Source organism: Callithrix jacchus, chromosome 10 (genome assembly GCF_049354715.1).
Source record: "Callithrix jacchus isolate 240 chromosome 10, calJac240_pri, whole genome shotgun sequence".
NCBI classification, from domain to species: domain Eukaryota; kingdom Metazoa; phylum Chordata; class Mammalia; order Primates; family Cebidae; genus Callithrix; species Callithrix jacchus.
Window position 1 is genome coordinate 115,091,548 of NC_133511.1, and position 13,589 is coordinate 115,105,136.

Genomic DNA, 13,589 nt, shown 5'->3' on the forward strand with positions numbered 1-13,589 from the left:
CTTAAAGAAGGCAATTTCATCTAGACTGGAGGTCAAGGAAGAATCTTTCAGGGTGACGCTTGTGCTAAGAGTGTTCCATGTCAGAATCAATAGAATTTATCAGCCCTTGAGAGAAGGAAACAGCGAACGAAAAAAATCTTTTAACAGGAGGATGTGGAGACAATCTGAGAGCTGAATGAGGGCCGGTGTGAACAATGCATGTAGGATGAGGGGCCTGTGGTGTGAGGTTGCTGCTGAAAAGATAACAGGCTGATTACATTGGATCTTCTGAGACAATACAGAGTATGCAATAGGCCGGGCGCAGTGGCTCACGCCTGTAATCCCAGCACTTTGGGAGGCCAAGGCAGGCGGATCACCTGAGGTCGGGAGTTCGAGACCAGCCTGACCAACATGGAGAAACCCCATCTCTACTAAAAATGTAAATTTAGCTGGGCATGGTGGCACATGCCTGTAATCCCAGCTACTCGTGAGGCTGAGGCAGGAGAATCACTTGAACCCAGGAAGTGGAGATTGCAGTGAGCCGAGAGCATGCCATTGCACTCTGGCCTGGGCAACAAGAGTGAAACTCCCTCTCAAAAAAACTCAAGTGACTGAAACTGACCTCCCCTCCCTAACTTGCCCTGCCTCCATTGTTCCCTGTATCATAAAAGGACCACCTTCCTCCACCCAGTGGCTTAAGACACACAGCTCAAGTCACCCCAGGCTTTCTCCCCACCTCACTCTCCACATTCAGCCTACCAGCAAGCTTGTGTTTTCTACCATATAAAGACTTCTCATCTCCAGCTACTCAGGCCTGGACTCCTGCAACCCTTCCAACCTGGTCTTCCCAATCCTATCCCCCCACATGACCCCACCAGCCCATCAGAATGGACTACTCGAGATGCAGTTTTGATCAGGCCACTTCCCTTGAAAGCCTTCCCGTGATCCTTGGGGAAATGCACAAACTCCCAATGATGGCCCCTGAGTCCTGTGCCATCCGGGCCTGCCCTCTGCTGTCAGCCCTCCTTTTAGCCCCTCTGCCCTCTGTGTTGTTGCCATGGTGACCTCCTTCACACCCACTAATACTCCATGCTCTCTCCTACCTCAAGTTCTTCCTGGGCCTGGAACATTCCCTGCACTAGCGTAGCCAACTGCCACTTCAAATCTTTTTTTTTTTTTTTTTTGAGACAGAGTCTCACTCTGCAGCCCAGGCTAGAGTCCAGTGGCGAATCTCAGTTCATTGCAACCTCCACCTCCCGGGTTCAAGCAATTCTCCTGCCTCACCGTCCCAAGTAGCTGGGACTACAGGCACCAGGCCCAGCTAATTTTTGTATTTTTAGTAGAGGTGGGTTTTCACCATGTTGGCCAGGCTGGTCTTGAACTCCTGACCTCAAATGACCACCCTTCTTGGCCTCCCAAAGTGTTAAGATTACAAGCGTGAGCCACTGTGCTCAGGCAGCCCTTCAGATCTTAACGGTCATTTCCTATAATTGCCTGACCTCTTGCAATAATTTGCCTGACTCCAGCAATGAATCCTTTTGCAATGTAACCTATATAACATCTGGCTTTCCCTTTGAGAAAACTCATCATATATTTGTTCCTCTGACAGTTCAGAGGGCAGGGGCCTGTGCCCACCTTCCTCACCACTATCCTCTCACCACCTAACACAGAACCCACCACCCACCATGCTTCCTGCCTGACAAATTCCTACCCATCCTTCAAATCTCACTCACCTATTACTTTGTGGGAGGTGCTTCCCTGAGCACTAAGACTATGGGATACATTCCTTCATGCACCCTGCTGAACAGCTCTTTTTTGGGGGGTGGGTAGAGATGAGCATCTCACTATGTGACCCAGGCTGACCTCAAACTCTTGGCCTCAATCAATCCTCCTGCCTCAGCCTCCTTAAGTGCTGGGATTACAGGCATGAGCCACTGTGCCTGGCCACAACTGGTTTAGATTTTCTATCTTTGCCCCAGCACCTAAAACAATGTTTGTCAAAAGACTCCTCTTAGGTCAGCCCACAGGAGCGCTTATGAAAATCTCTAAAATTGCAAGCAAAATTCTATGTGCATTCAGGAAACGGGCTGTGACATTTGTCAGATTTTCAGAGAGGTCTAAGAACTGAAAGAAGAACCTTTTCCCCAGATACTGAAGGAGCTTCAAATAGCACTGCTAACACAGACTTCCGCTATGGAAAACCGTCCCCCTCTGGAACACAAGTTCCCAGAGGGCAAGTATCAAGGATCTTTACCTATTTTTTCTTCTTTTTTTTTTGAGACAGGGTCTTGTTCTGTTGCCCAGGCTAGAGGGCGGTTTTGTGAACATAGCTCACTGCAGCTTCAAACTCCTGGGCTCAAGCAATCTTCCCACCTCAGCCTCCTGAATAGCTGGCACCACAGGCATATGCCACTATGCCCAGCTAATTTTTTTTTTTTTTTTTGAGACTGAGTTTCACTCTTGTTACCCAGGCTGGAGTGCAATGGCGCGATCTCGGCTCACCGCAACCTCCGCCTCCTGGATTCAGGCAATTCTTCTGCCTCAGCCTCCTGAGTAGCTGGGATTACAGGCACGCGCCACCATGCCCAGCTAATTTTTTGTATCTTTAGTAGAGATGGGGTTTCACCATGTTGACCAGGATGGTCTCGATCTCTTGACCTCGTGATCCACCCGCCTCGGCCTCCCAAAGTGCTGGGATTACAGGCTTGAGCCACCGTGCCCGGCCTAATTTTTTTTTAGTAGAGATGGTGTCTCACTATTTTGCTCAGGCTGTTCTCAAACGCCTGGGCTTAAGCTGTCCTCCCACCTCGGACTCCCAAAGTGCTGGGATTACAGATGTGAGCATTGTGCCTGGCCTCGTTACTTGTGCTGTTAATTGATGTATTCCAAGGGTCTAAAACCGTGCCTGGCATATTCTTGGTGTACGTGTAAAATGACTAAATATAATCTTAGACAACTGCAAGAGTTGGTTATCTGTTACTGAGTAACAAATTATCCCAAAATATAGTGGCTTAAAACTACATGTATTATCGCAGTTTGTCTAGGTCAGGAGATAGGGTGCAGCTTAACTGTGTGTTCTGTCTCAGGGTCTCTTACAAGCCTGCAAAGCATTGGCCAGGGTTGCAGTCATCTGAAAGCTCAAGTGGGGAAGGCTCTGCCTCCAAGCTCACTCATGTGGTGAGTGCTTCAGTTCCTCGCTGTCTGGAGGCTTCCCTCAGTTCCTTACCACCACGTGGGCCTCTTGAGAGGTCAGCTCACAACATGGATGCTTGCTAGCTTGCTTCATCAGGGTAAACAGGAGGGAAGAACAAGACAGTGAGAGAGGGAGAGAGAGAATGAGAGCAAGATCAAGAGAGGGAAACCCCCAAGACAGACATTATACTCTTTTGTAATTTAACCTTAGAAGTAGCATCCCACTACCCTTGCTGTGTTCTGTTTATGAGAAGCAAGTCTCTAGGTCTAGTACACACTCAAGGGAGAGGATTATACACAGGCATGAATACCAGGAAGAAGGGATCACTGGAGGCTCCAGTGATCTTCCAGGCTGCCTACCACAAAACATTTACAGCATGTTTTCTCATAGAGCATCCAGTTCATCTGGGCACCCAGAGCAGAAGGCACAAACCAAATGCCTACAGGTCAAGCAGATGATGACAGGGAGGGAAGACACCAGTGGTGGGAAGTTTGGCAGACAATTGAGCCTCTGCCCATCTTCCATCAGGCTGACGCCAGGCAGGAATGCATGTCAACTGTTGTCAGATCTTCCAAATTTTCTTTTTCTTTTTTTTTGTTTCTGAGATGGAGTTTTGCTCTTGTCAACCAGGCTGGAGTGCAGTGGTGCGATCTCTGCTCATTGCAACCTCCGCCTCCGGGGTTCAAGCAATTCTCCTGCCTCAACCTCCGAAGTAGCTGGGATTAAGGTACACACCACCATGTCTGGCTAATTTTTGTATTTTTAGTAGAGATGGGGTTTCACCATGTTGGTCAGGCTGGTCTCAAACTCTGACCTCAGGTAATCCACCCGCCTCAGCCTCCCAAAGTGCTGGGATTAAAGGTATAAGCCACGGCTCCCAGCCCAAAATTTCAAAAGAAGCCAACTTCCTAATTTTTTGAGACATTTTTTGATTTTTAAAACTGATAAGCAAAAATACACCTGAGGGCTAGCAGTTTATGACTCCTCCCTATGGCAGAAAGTACCTACTTCATTTTATTTTGTTTGACAGTGTCTCTCTGTCTCCCAGGCTGGAGTGCAGTGGTGCAATCTCAGTTCACTGTAACCTCAGCCTCCCGGGTTCAAGTGATTCTTATACCTCAGCCTCCCGAGTAGTTGGGATTACAGGTGTGCACCACCAGCCCAGCTATTTTTTTTTTTTTTAATATGGAGTTTCACTCTTGTTCCCCAGGCTAGAGTGCAATGACAAGATCTCGGTTCACTGCAACCTCTGCCTCCCAGGTTCAAGTGATTCTCCTGTCTCAGCCTCCTGAGTAGCTGGGATTACAGGCCCAGCTAATTTTTGTGTTTTTAATAGAGATGGAGTTTTACCATGTTGGCCAGGCTGGTCTCAAACTCCTGACCTCAAGTGATCCACCCACTTCAGTCTCCCAAAGTGCTGGGATTACAGACATGAGCCACCACACCCAGCCCAATTTTTGTATTTTTAGTAGAGATGGGGTTTTACCATGTTGGCCAGGCTGGTCTCAAAGTCCTGGCCTCAAGTTGTCCAACCACCTCGACCTCCCAAAGGGCTGGGATTAAAGGTGTAACCACCACACCCGGTCAGCCTAATTGTTATTTCTTATACCCTTTTATGTGTGTTCCAGCCCTCTTGCTGTCCACTGCACCCCCACCCTGCTTGCTCATGGAGGGTAGGGATCTAACTAATTCACTTTGAGCACTTTCCAGAGCTCTTTGCACGTAGCAGGCCAGTAATAAATACTGTTGAGTGAAATATGAAACTTGACACATCTCTCACTAAGGACCATTCCCCCCAGTCCTAGAGAAGTGGTTAAAAGTGGCCTCTGGTGTCTAAGTTAGAATTCTGGCTCCACCACTTGCAGGCTACACGACTTTAGGCAACTTACTAGCTTTTGAGAACCTCAGCCTCTTCACCTGGGAACAATCATAGCTGTCTTAAAGTTGTTAGAAGAATTATCTGAAATAATACATGTGAAGAATTTAGCACGGAGTTGAGCACACAATAGCAACTCAATAAATTATCAACTTTCACTCACATCATCCCCCTTCTCTGCTCTCTGGCTTCCTGCCTCATCACCCTTTAGTCCCTTATCTACCTTCTTCTACCCCCGTCTACCTGGCTGGCAGCTCGAGTGAGCCACCAAAATGCAAACTTGTCATTGTCACCGAACGATTAAAACTCTTCAATAGTTTGCTGTTGCCCTCAGTAGGAGAAAGTCCAAACTCCTTAACACAGCTCACCAAGCTCTTCTGGAGCTAAGTCTGCCCAGCCTCCAAGCCTCTTCACTTCTCTTCACACTCAGCACTCCAGCCACACTGAAGCTGAAGCTCTCCTTTCTGGAAGGCTCCACCTCCACACTTAAAGCCACTTCAACAAAACCTTTGCAAGTGCCATTGCCTCCAGCTGGAACCTCTCATCCCTTCTACCATCCCTGCTAGATGTTCCAGGGATTTTTTTTTTCTAAACAAATTCTTGATGTTTTTTGCTAAACCTGAGGGCATACATAATATCGATTTTCTTCACCGGTCCTCTCTTCCAAGAATAGGCAAATGATAAAACGTATGAAATTGTCCGCAGCAGCGCTGACCATGAGCAGACAGCGCCACCTGTTGACCAAAAGCTGCACTTCAGTACCTAGAAAGAGCTTTATTGCTCTCTACCCCTAAGAGGAGCAACGGCTTTGAAGTTTTCCACTACATCTGTCATCTTCACCTCCCACCAAACTTAGCAATGAAAAAAAAGCTAATGTTACTGCATACTGAATGTATGCTAGGCACTCTCCTAAGTGCTTTGGTTGTTAACACGTTTAATTTTTGCAACTTCCTAAGAGGTAGGTAACCTTACTGCCATTTTACGATGGGGTAATTGAGGCACAGGGCAGTTAAAATGCCTCACCCAAGATCACACTACCAGAAAATTTCAGTAGAAACTCAAAGTTACATAGTCTGGCTTGAACCTGCACTCACAAGCCCCAAACTCACTGCCTCTATTCTATCTCCTTTATGTCAATGACCTAGTTACATCCCAGACACTTTCGCCAGGAAGGCCAACTTTGAAGGTACTACTGTCACAGTGGCATTGATGTCAACCACAGTCCCATCTGGAGACCTACACATTCTGAAAACTGCTCAGTCCTCTGAAGATGCTCCTCGGTGAGACAGCAAACGCAGTAGCAGTCGGGTCTGGCCTCCATATTATTGCTCTGCTTGTGTGAACTCAAGCAAGCAACATGCTTCTTAAATCCTCAGCTTCCTCATCTGTAAAACAGGGATAGTCAAAGGGCTAACCATGTTTGACTAACCGTTTTACAGATGAAGAAGCGAAAGCAGGCAAAAATGACAGGTTCAGGGCCACATAAAAAACAGCAGAAAGCAGGCAAACTGAAGCTGTCTTCCTGTTTTGTTTTGGTTTTTTGTTTTTTTTTTTTGGAGACAGAGTCTTGCTCTGTCCCCCAGGTTGGAGAGTACAGTGGCACAATCTCGACTCAGGCAACCTCTACCTCTGAGGTTCAGACAATTTTCCTGCCTCAGCCTCCTAAGTAGCTGGGATTACAGGCACATGCCACTACACCCAGGTAATTTTTGTATTTCAGCAGAGATGGGGTTTTGCCATGTTAGCCAGGCTGGTCTTGAACTCCTGACCTCAAGTGATCACCCACGCCCCAAGCCTCCCAAAGTGCTGATTACAGAGTGAGCAACCATGCCGGACTGTCTTACTCTTAAAATACTACATTAGTCTCCTCTCTGCTTGTGAGGTTTTCTCTGTTTACTCTCAAATGCCAAGCACACTGCTTTGCACATAGTAGGTGTCAACAAAGTTGTTTTAATATATATATATATATATACACACACACATACATTCACACACAGTCACATTCCAGTGTGACAAATACTCCTTCACCAGGAGAAAGCACTACCACTCTGGGATCTTGAAGACTCTACCGAGAGCCTAGGCCTGGCAGTCTTCACAGATGACACCCAACAGAGGGCACTTTTATTCGAGTGGGGAGGGGTGGGATATAGCCCAGGGTATATACTGACTGAGACCTCACGCGGGCCCAGAGCTCTGCTGCACCCTCTTCATCAGCTCTTCATCCTGCATAGACAACTCTGTCAACTTTTTGCCCATCCGCTCATGGATGTCCAGGTACTTAGACACACATCGGTCCAGGCACACAGACTCGCCCTTGGACAGCTCTGCTTCCTTGTAGTGAGGAGGCACACACTTCCGGTGGCAGGCACTGGTCATTCTGGAGGGAGGGAGGGGCAAGGTCATGTCAGCAGCATCCTGTGACATCCCAGGAACCCTCGACCATCCCAGCCCTGCTATATTGATTTCACCTTCCCCAAGAAAGCACTATAAATCCTCAGTTTCCACCTCAACCACTGGAAGCTCCTTGCAAGCAGGACACTTGTCTGAGCCCCTGTATATGACTAATTAAGCAGAAAGCATTTGTTAAACTGGCTATGTGCCAGGCATCATGCTAAGTGCTTTACATGCATTCTGTTATGCAATCCTTACAATCACCCTAAGAGATACTTATCCCCATTTTACAGATGAGGAAATTAAGCCAAGAGAGGCTCGGTAATTTTCTAAGAATCACATAGAGCTAAAATATGAACACAGATCATCTGGCCTCACTTCCTACACTTAAAAATCCTTCCTAATTTATAGCCTTCAGGGTAAACCAACCAATCAAGAGAGGTTAAGTCAATAAAAATAGCAGATATTTCACTGTTGCTAAGTGTTGGACTTGAGGCTAAGGGCTTTCAGAAATTTTTAAATGTAATATATATAATACCCTATGAGGTAGGTATCATTATGTCTTTTTCATAATGAGGAAACCAATTGTCAAACAGTGCAAGTAACACGTCCAAGAACACTGCTGGTGATTGGTGGAGCCGGGATTTGTTCCCAAATTTGCCAAATGATTATGAGCACTAGTTGCAGAATCAGACTGAGGTGCTAGTTCTGGTGTTGTTACTGACCAACTGCGGACTCTGAGGAAGTTACTTAACTTCTAGAAGCATCAATTTCCTCATTTTAAGATGGGACTAATAAAATTAACCCACTGGATTATTTTGAAGATTAACAAGTGACTGACACAGAATAAAGGGTTTTGTTTTTTGTTTTTTTGAGATGGAGTTTTGCTCTTGCTGTCCAGGCTGGAGTGCAGTGGCACAATCTCAGCTCACCACAACCTCCGTCTTCTGGGTGCAAGTGATTCTCCTGCCTCAGTCTCCCTAGTAGCTGGGAATACAGGTGCCTGCCACCATGCCCGGATAATTTTTGTATTTTTAGTAGAGATGGGATTGTGCCATGTTGGCCAGACATCTGGAACTTCTGACCTCGTGATCTGCCCACCTCGGCCTCCCAAAGTGCTGGAATTACGGGCATGAGCCACTGCCTCGGCCAAGGGCTTTAAAATGTTAACTACTAAATGGGCTGGCTATGTGCTATTTGCCAAAAAGCAAATACTCAGCTTTTCAGCTTTTCTTGGAACCTAACCAGAGCCTGAATTGGAGTTTCTCTTCCTGCTTGGCTCCCGCATCTCCAGTTCTATCCCCATCTAAATATTCTAGTGACCCTTTACTGCATCTGCATTAGAATCAACCTTGAAGGTGGGTATGGTGAGAGTAAGCATGGGTCTCTCGCTCCCCTACATTCAGGATGAAATTTGTTATAAGTCATTCACCTTCGAAAAGGGTGGCCAAGGCTTATTTTCCAAGACAGTGTAGCACATGGTTCTCTTTACCTGTTGTACATATCGGCCATCATCTCCACCTCCAGCTCTGCGGCCAGCTGTTGGGCCCTGAGCGGATCCATCTTGGCCTAGCACCCTGGAAGGGATCTCCTTCTGGCCTCCTAATCCTGGGAGGAGACACCACCGTCATCACCCACTGCCGTCGTTCACTCTCCTACCCCGGGGCTAGAGGATCCAAAAGACTCACAGGGCGCCAGACCACCAGGGGCCACTAACCTCAGTGAGCTTAACCTAGCTTAACCCCATTTCACGGATGTGGAAACTGAGGCCTAGTCCAAGGTCGCACGGGACATTCACGGCGAGCCTGGAAATCGAGCCCTGGATCTCTGATACCCAAGTCCCTAGAGGTCATCTCTATTCAGAAGATCGAGGACCGGTTCAGAACGCTCTAACCCAGGCCTGAACCTCCAGGGCCCTGGGAATGAGATCATACGCTGAACAGAGGAGACCGGGACCCGGCCCAAAGGATGCACTTCTGAAATGGTGACGCCATAATCAGGGACACATTGAATTCAGAAGTCACGGATCACTCACCACTACCTGGGACGGATCACAATGCCCACGGAGACCTTACAAATACTATAACGTTACCTGCCTCCCAAGAAGGCTCCAGCGGAAGCACGTGGATTACTTCCGGGAGAGAAGTCCCGCCTCTTCTTGGCTCCAAACTCGCTTCCGGAATGAAATACCAACGAGACGGCTCCGGGAACTCGGCGATCTTACAAAGGGAGCGAGCGGCGCCGGGCGAAGAGGAAGGCGATTTGCCAGTGCTAGAGGGGACGCCAAAGTACCATAGAGGCTTGGGCTGGGTGCAGAGCGCCTGCGGCCCGATCAGAATTCAAGTCTCAGGTTGTCACCGAGAGTTTTCAGTTTATTGGTTCTGTAGGAAGAGGTGTGGCGACAGATATCAGTGAACCTCACCCCCGTCCGGGACAGCCACAAATCAGGCGTGGAGACGGAAGAACACCCCCAACAGCGGTTCTCAGTTTTTGTTTCGCGTTAAAATCACCTGGAACGCTTTTAAAAATCCCAGTGCCCACGACTCGCCTCATTTCAATTAAATCAGAATCTCTGCGAGTAGGACCCAGGTATCAGTACAATTTAAAATTCCCCAGGTGATTCGTTTGTACAGCCAAATTTGAGAAGCAGTGCTCCATAGGACGTTGTGCGATTACTGCTGTGTGTAGATCACACTAACACTGTCTGGGTTGCAAAGATAAGCGAGATACGGTTCCTGCTTACAGAAAGAGGAGACGTGTGAAATACGTTTTCTTCAACAGTGAGAGGCCCTGAGCCATAAAAAGATTAATAAACGCAATTTAGGCTGCCACCAGGACTAATCTTGGGTGAGGCAGAAGGAGGGTACTGGTGAACTTCTCATCTTTCAAGACTTAATGTATTCCTCAAACTGCACCATTCGCTCATTGCCCACTAAAAAGAAGGAAACAACACTCAGTCCCTTGATTTGTCACACAATTTCCTAGTAAAATAAATTTACAAGATGTAAATTAATGACTCAAGGGTACATTGCCCATTGGAAAAGGTGGGCTAGACATTTTATATGTATGGTCGTCACATGCTTCTCTAATTGTCCAGGACCATCCTGATTTTAAACAGCTGACCTTCCTACTGCTCTGAAGACTCATCTTTGTCAAACCTTGTGCCCCGATTTTTTAAGATTGAGGTATAACATTCATGAAGTGCATAAAATACACAACTCTAAAGCTTATATATATATATACATTCATATAACCACCACACAGATCAGGATATGCTTCCTGTACCCCAAAAAGTTATCTAGTGTTCCTTCCCCATCAATACTCCCTCTCGAAGTTAACCACTATTCTGACCTGTATCACCATCAATTAGTTTTCCCTGTTCTTGAACTTAAGGTAAATGGAATTATACATTATTTTCTATTTTGTGCCTGACTTCTTATTTATTTATTTATTTGAGATGGAGTCTCACTGTTGTCAGGCTGGAGTGCACTGGCACGATCTCGGCTCACTGCAACCCCCACCTGCCCAGTTCAAGCGATTCTCCTGCCTCAGCCTCCTGAGTAGCTGGGATGACAGGGGTGTGCCACCACTCCCAGCTAACTTTTGTATTTTTAGTAGAGACGGGGTTTCACCATGTTAGCCAGGATAGTCTCGATCTCTTGACCTCCTCATGATCCACCCGCCTCAGCTTCCCAAAGTGCTGGGATTACAGGTGTGAGCCACCCCACCGGCCTGTGCCTGAGTTCTTTAGCTCAATTTACCTGTAAGATTTCTTCCACTTTGTTGTGTGTATCTGTTATTTCTTCTGTTTTATTGCTGTCTAGTGTTTGACTGTATGAATATGCCACAATTCGTTTATCCATTCTCCTGTTGATGGATGTTTGGATTGTTTCCAGTTTTTGCCTATTATGCAAAAATGCTGCTGTCATACTCTTGTACAGATAGACGTATCTTGCCTTGGGTTTTGCTTTTGAAAATATAGTAAACATTGGCCAGGTGCGGTGGCTCACAAGTGTAATCCCAGCACTTTGGGAGGCTGAGGCGGGTGGATCATCTGAGGTCAGGAGTTCAAGACCAGCCTGGCCAACATGGTGATACCCCATCTCTACTAAAAATAAAAAAAAAATTAGTCAGGTATGATGGCGGGCACCTTTAATCTCAGCTACTCAGGAGGCTAAGGCAGTAGAATCGCTTGAACCTGGGAGACAGAGGTTGCAGTGAGCCAACATCACGCCACTGCACTCCAGCCTGGGCAGCAAGAGTGAAACTCTGACTCAAAAAAAAAAAAGAAAAGAAAAGAATAAAAAAAAGAAAATACAGTCAACATTATGTTTCCCAGGCTGGTCTCAAACTCCTGGGCTCAAACAATACTCCTGTCTCGGCTTCCCAAAGTGTTGGGATTATAGGCATGAGTCATTCCATGCCAAGCTGGAATATTTAAGACATATGGAAAAGCAGAGAGAACAGGACATTGAGCTTCCATATATTCATCACCAGAACTTAGCAATTGTTAACCTTTGTCCATATTTTCTTCGTCCATTTTTATTTCTAACAGAGAAATCCTTTTTATTTATTTATTTATTTATTGAGACAGGGTCTCACTCTGTCACTCAGGCTGGAGTGCAGAGGCCTAGTCATAGCTCACCGTTACCTTAAACTCCTGGGCTCAAGCAATCCTCCCATCTCAGCCTCCTGAATAGCTAGGGCTACGGGCACAAGCCACCATGCCTGTCTGGTTTTTAAATTTTTTTGTGGAAACAGGATCTTGCTATGTTGTCCAGGCTCGTTTCAAGCTCCTGGCCTCAAGCAATCCTCCTGCCTTGGTCTCCCAAAGCACTGGCATTACAGGCATCACCACACTGGGCCCTGCCTAACACTTCTATTTTGAGACGGAGTCTCACTCTCTCGCCAGGCTGGAGTGTAGTGGCACAGTCTCGGCTCACTGCAACCTCTTCCTTCTGGATTCAAGAGATTCTCTTGCCTCAGCCTCCTGAGTAGGTGGGACTACAGGCGCACACCACCATGCCCAGCTAATTTTTGTATTTTTAGTAGAGACGGGGCTTCACCATGTTAGCCAGGATGGTCTCAATCTCCTGACCTTATGATCTACCTGCCTCGGTCTCCCAAAGTGCTGGGGTTACAGGCGTGAGCCTCAGTGCACGGCCAACAAATGTTTAAGTGCATAATACAGTATTTTTAACTATATGTACCATTTTGTACACAGATCTCTAGAACTCATTCATCTTGTGTAACTGAAATTTTATACCCATTGAAGAGCAACTCCCCATTTCCCCAACTGTTCAGCCTCTGGACAACCATTGTCTTACTGATGGTAATGCTATTGTTATTTTTATAGTTATTTACTATGCGATTGTGTCTTTCCTCTATGTGGGGACCTACAGGTAGGAATCTCTCATGGTCCCAGTGAGTTGCTGCTTTTTGTTTTATTTTTTCTTGAGATGGAGTTTTGCTCTTATTGCCCAGGCTGGAGAGCAGTGATGTGATCTCAGCTCGCCGCAACCTCTGCCTCCCAGGTTCAAGCGATCTTCTTTCTTTTTTTTTTTTTTTTACTGTATTTCCTCAGTTTTCCCTAAAGAACATCAAGCGATCTTCTGCCTCAGCCTTCCAAGTAGCTGGGATTACAGGCATGCGCCACCACACCCAGCTAATTTTGTATTTTTAGTAGAGACAGGGTTTCTCCATGTTGGTCAGGCTGGTCTCGAACTCCCGACCTCAGGTGATCTGTCCGCCTCAGCCTCCCAAAGTGCTGGGATCACAGACGTGAGCCAGTGCACCTGGCCTGACCTCCTTCTTGTAGAAGACAACTTAGCCTTAGACTTTGAAGATATCCTTAGACCTCCAGATATGTCATCCAAAACTGCGGATCTCTCAACACCATGCTGCAACTCCGGCTCCTCCGTCTACCCTGAATTCTACCTCTTCCCAATTTCACAAAGGTGAGTTGTATATTTTTCATTCATCTTGGGTCCGTATTGCCCTCTCAGATGGGACCCAGCCCCAGAAGAAGAGATGCAGAGTTTTCACCTAGATTCACTTCAAGTTGGCCCTGACCACTCATGAGAGGTGCAGAGAATACAAAAACAGAGGCTTCCTGTGACCTCCCTTGTGATGGAATGGCTTACGTCATCC

The 13,589-nt window shown here is 46.8% G+C and overlaps 1 protein-coding gene and 1 long non-coding RNA gene across 5 annotated transcripts; both read right to left on the reverse strand.

The window, feature by feature from the left end:
• Positions 1-3,075: 3,075 nt before the first annotated feature.
• LOC144578154 (uncharacterized) lies at positions 3,076-6,433 on the reverse strand. The gene is made up of 3 exons (XR_013523434.1): positions 6,289-6,433; positions 5,062-5,132; positions 3,076-3,259 (listed from the first exon to the last, which is right to left on the reverse strand). It is a non-coding gene; the product is annotated as an uncharacterized LOC144578154 (long non-coding RNA).
• A 547-nt stretch (positions 6,434-6,980) lies between these two features.
• Positions 6,981-9,569, reverse strand: TIMM10 (translocase of inner mitochondrial membrane 10). 4 transcript variants are annotated; one of them, XM_009008140.4, is made up of 3 exons: positions 9,536-9,569; positions 8,932-9,047; positions 6,981-7,425 (listed from the first exon to the last, which is right to left on the reverse strand). In XM_009008140.4, the coding sequence occupies exons 2-3, from the start codon at positions 9,000-9,002 to the stop codon at positions 7,224-7,226; spliced, it is 273 nt and encodes a 90-aa protein (XP_009006388.1). In that variant the 5' UTR covers positions 9,003-9,047; positions 9,536-9,569; the 3' UTR covers positions 6,981-7,223. The 4 variants fall into 4 exon arrangements, with proteins under 4 accessions (XP_009006388.1, XP_003734304.1, XP_003734303.1 ...); XM_003734256.4 differs by having other exon boundaries at positions 9,532-9,569; XM_003734255.5 differs by having other exon boundaries at positions 9,475-9,569.
• Positions 9,570-13,589: the final 4,020 nt, after the last annotated feature.

Bases quoted from the DNA above. Each gene is read 5' to 3' on its own strand.
- TIMM10 (XM_009008140.4), bottom strand. From the start codon at position 9,002: ATGGATCCGCTCAGGGCCCAACAGCTGGCCGCAGAGCTGGAGGTGGAG. The intron at 7,426-8,931 runs GTAAAGAGAACC...CCCTCCCTCCAG, and splicing joins ATGGCCGATATGTACAACAG to AATGACCAGTGCCTGCCACC.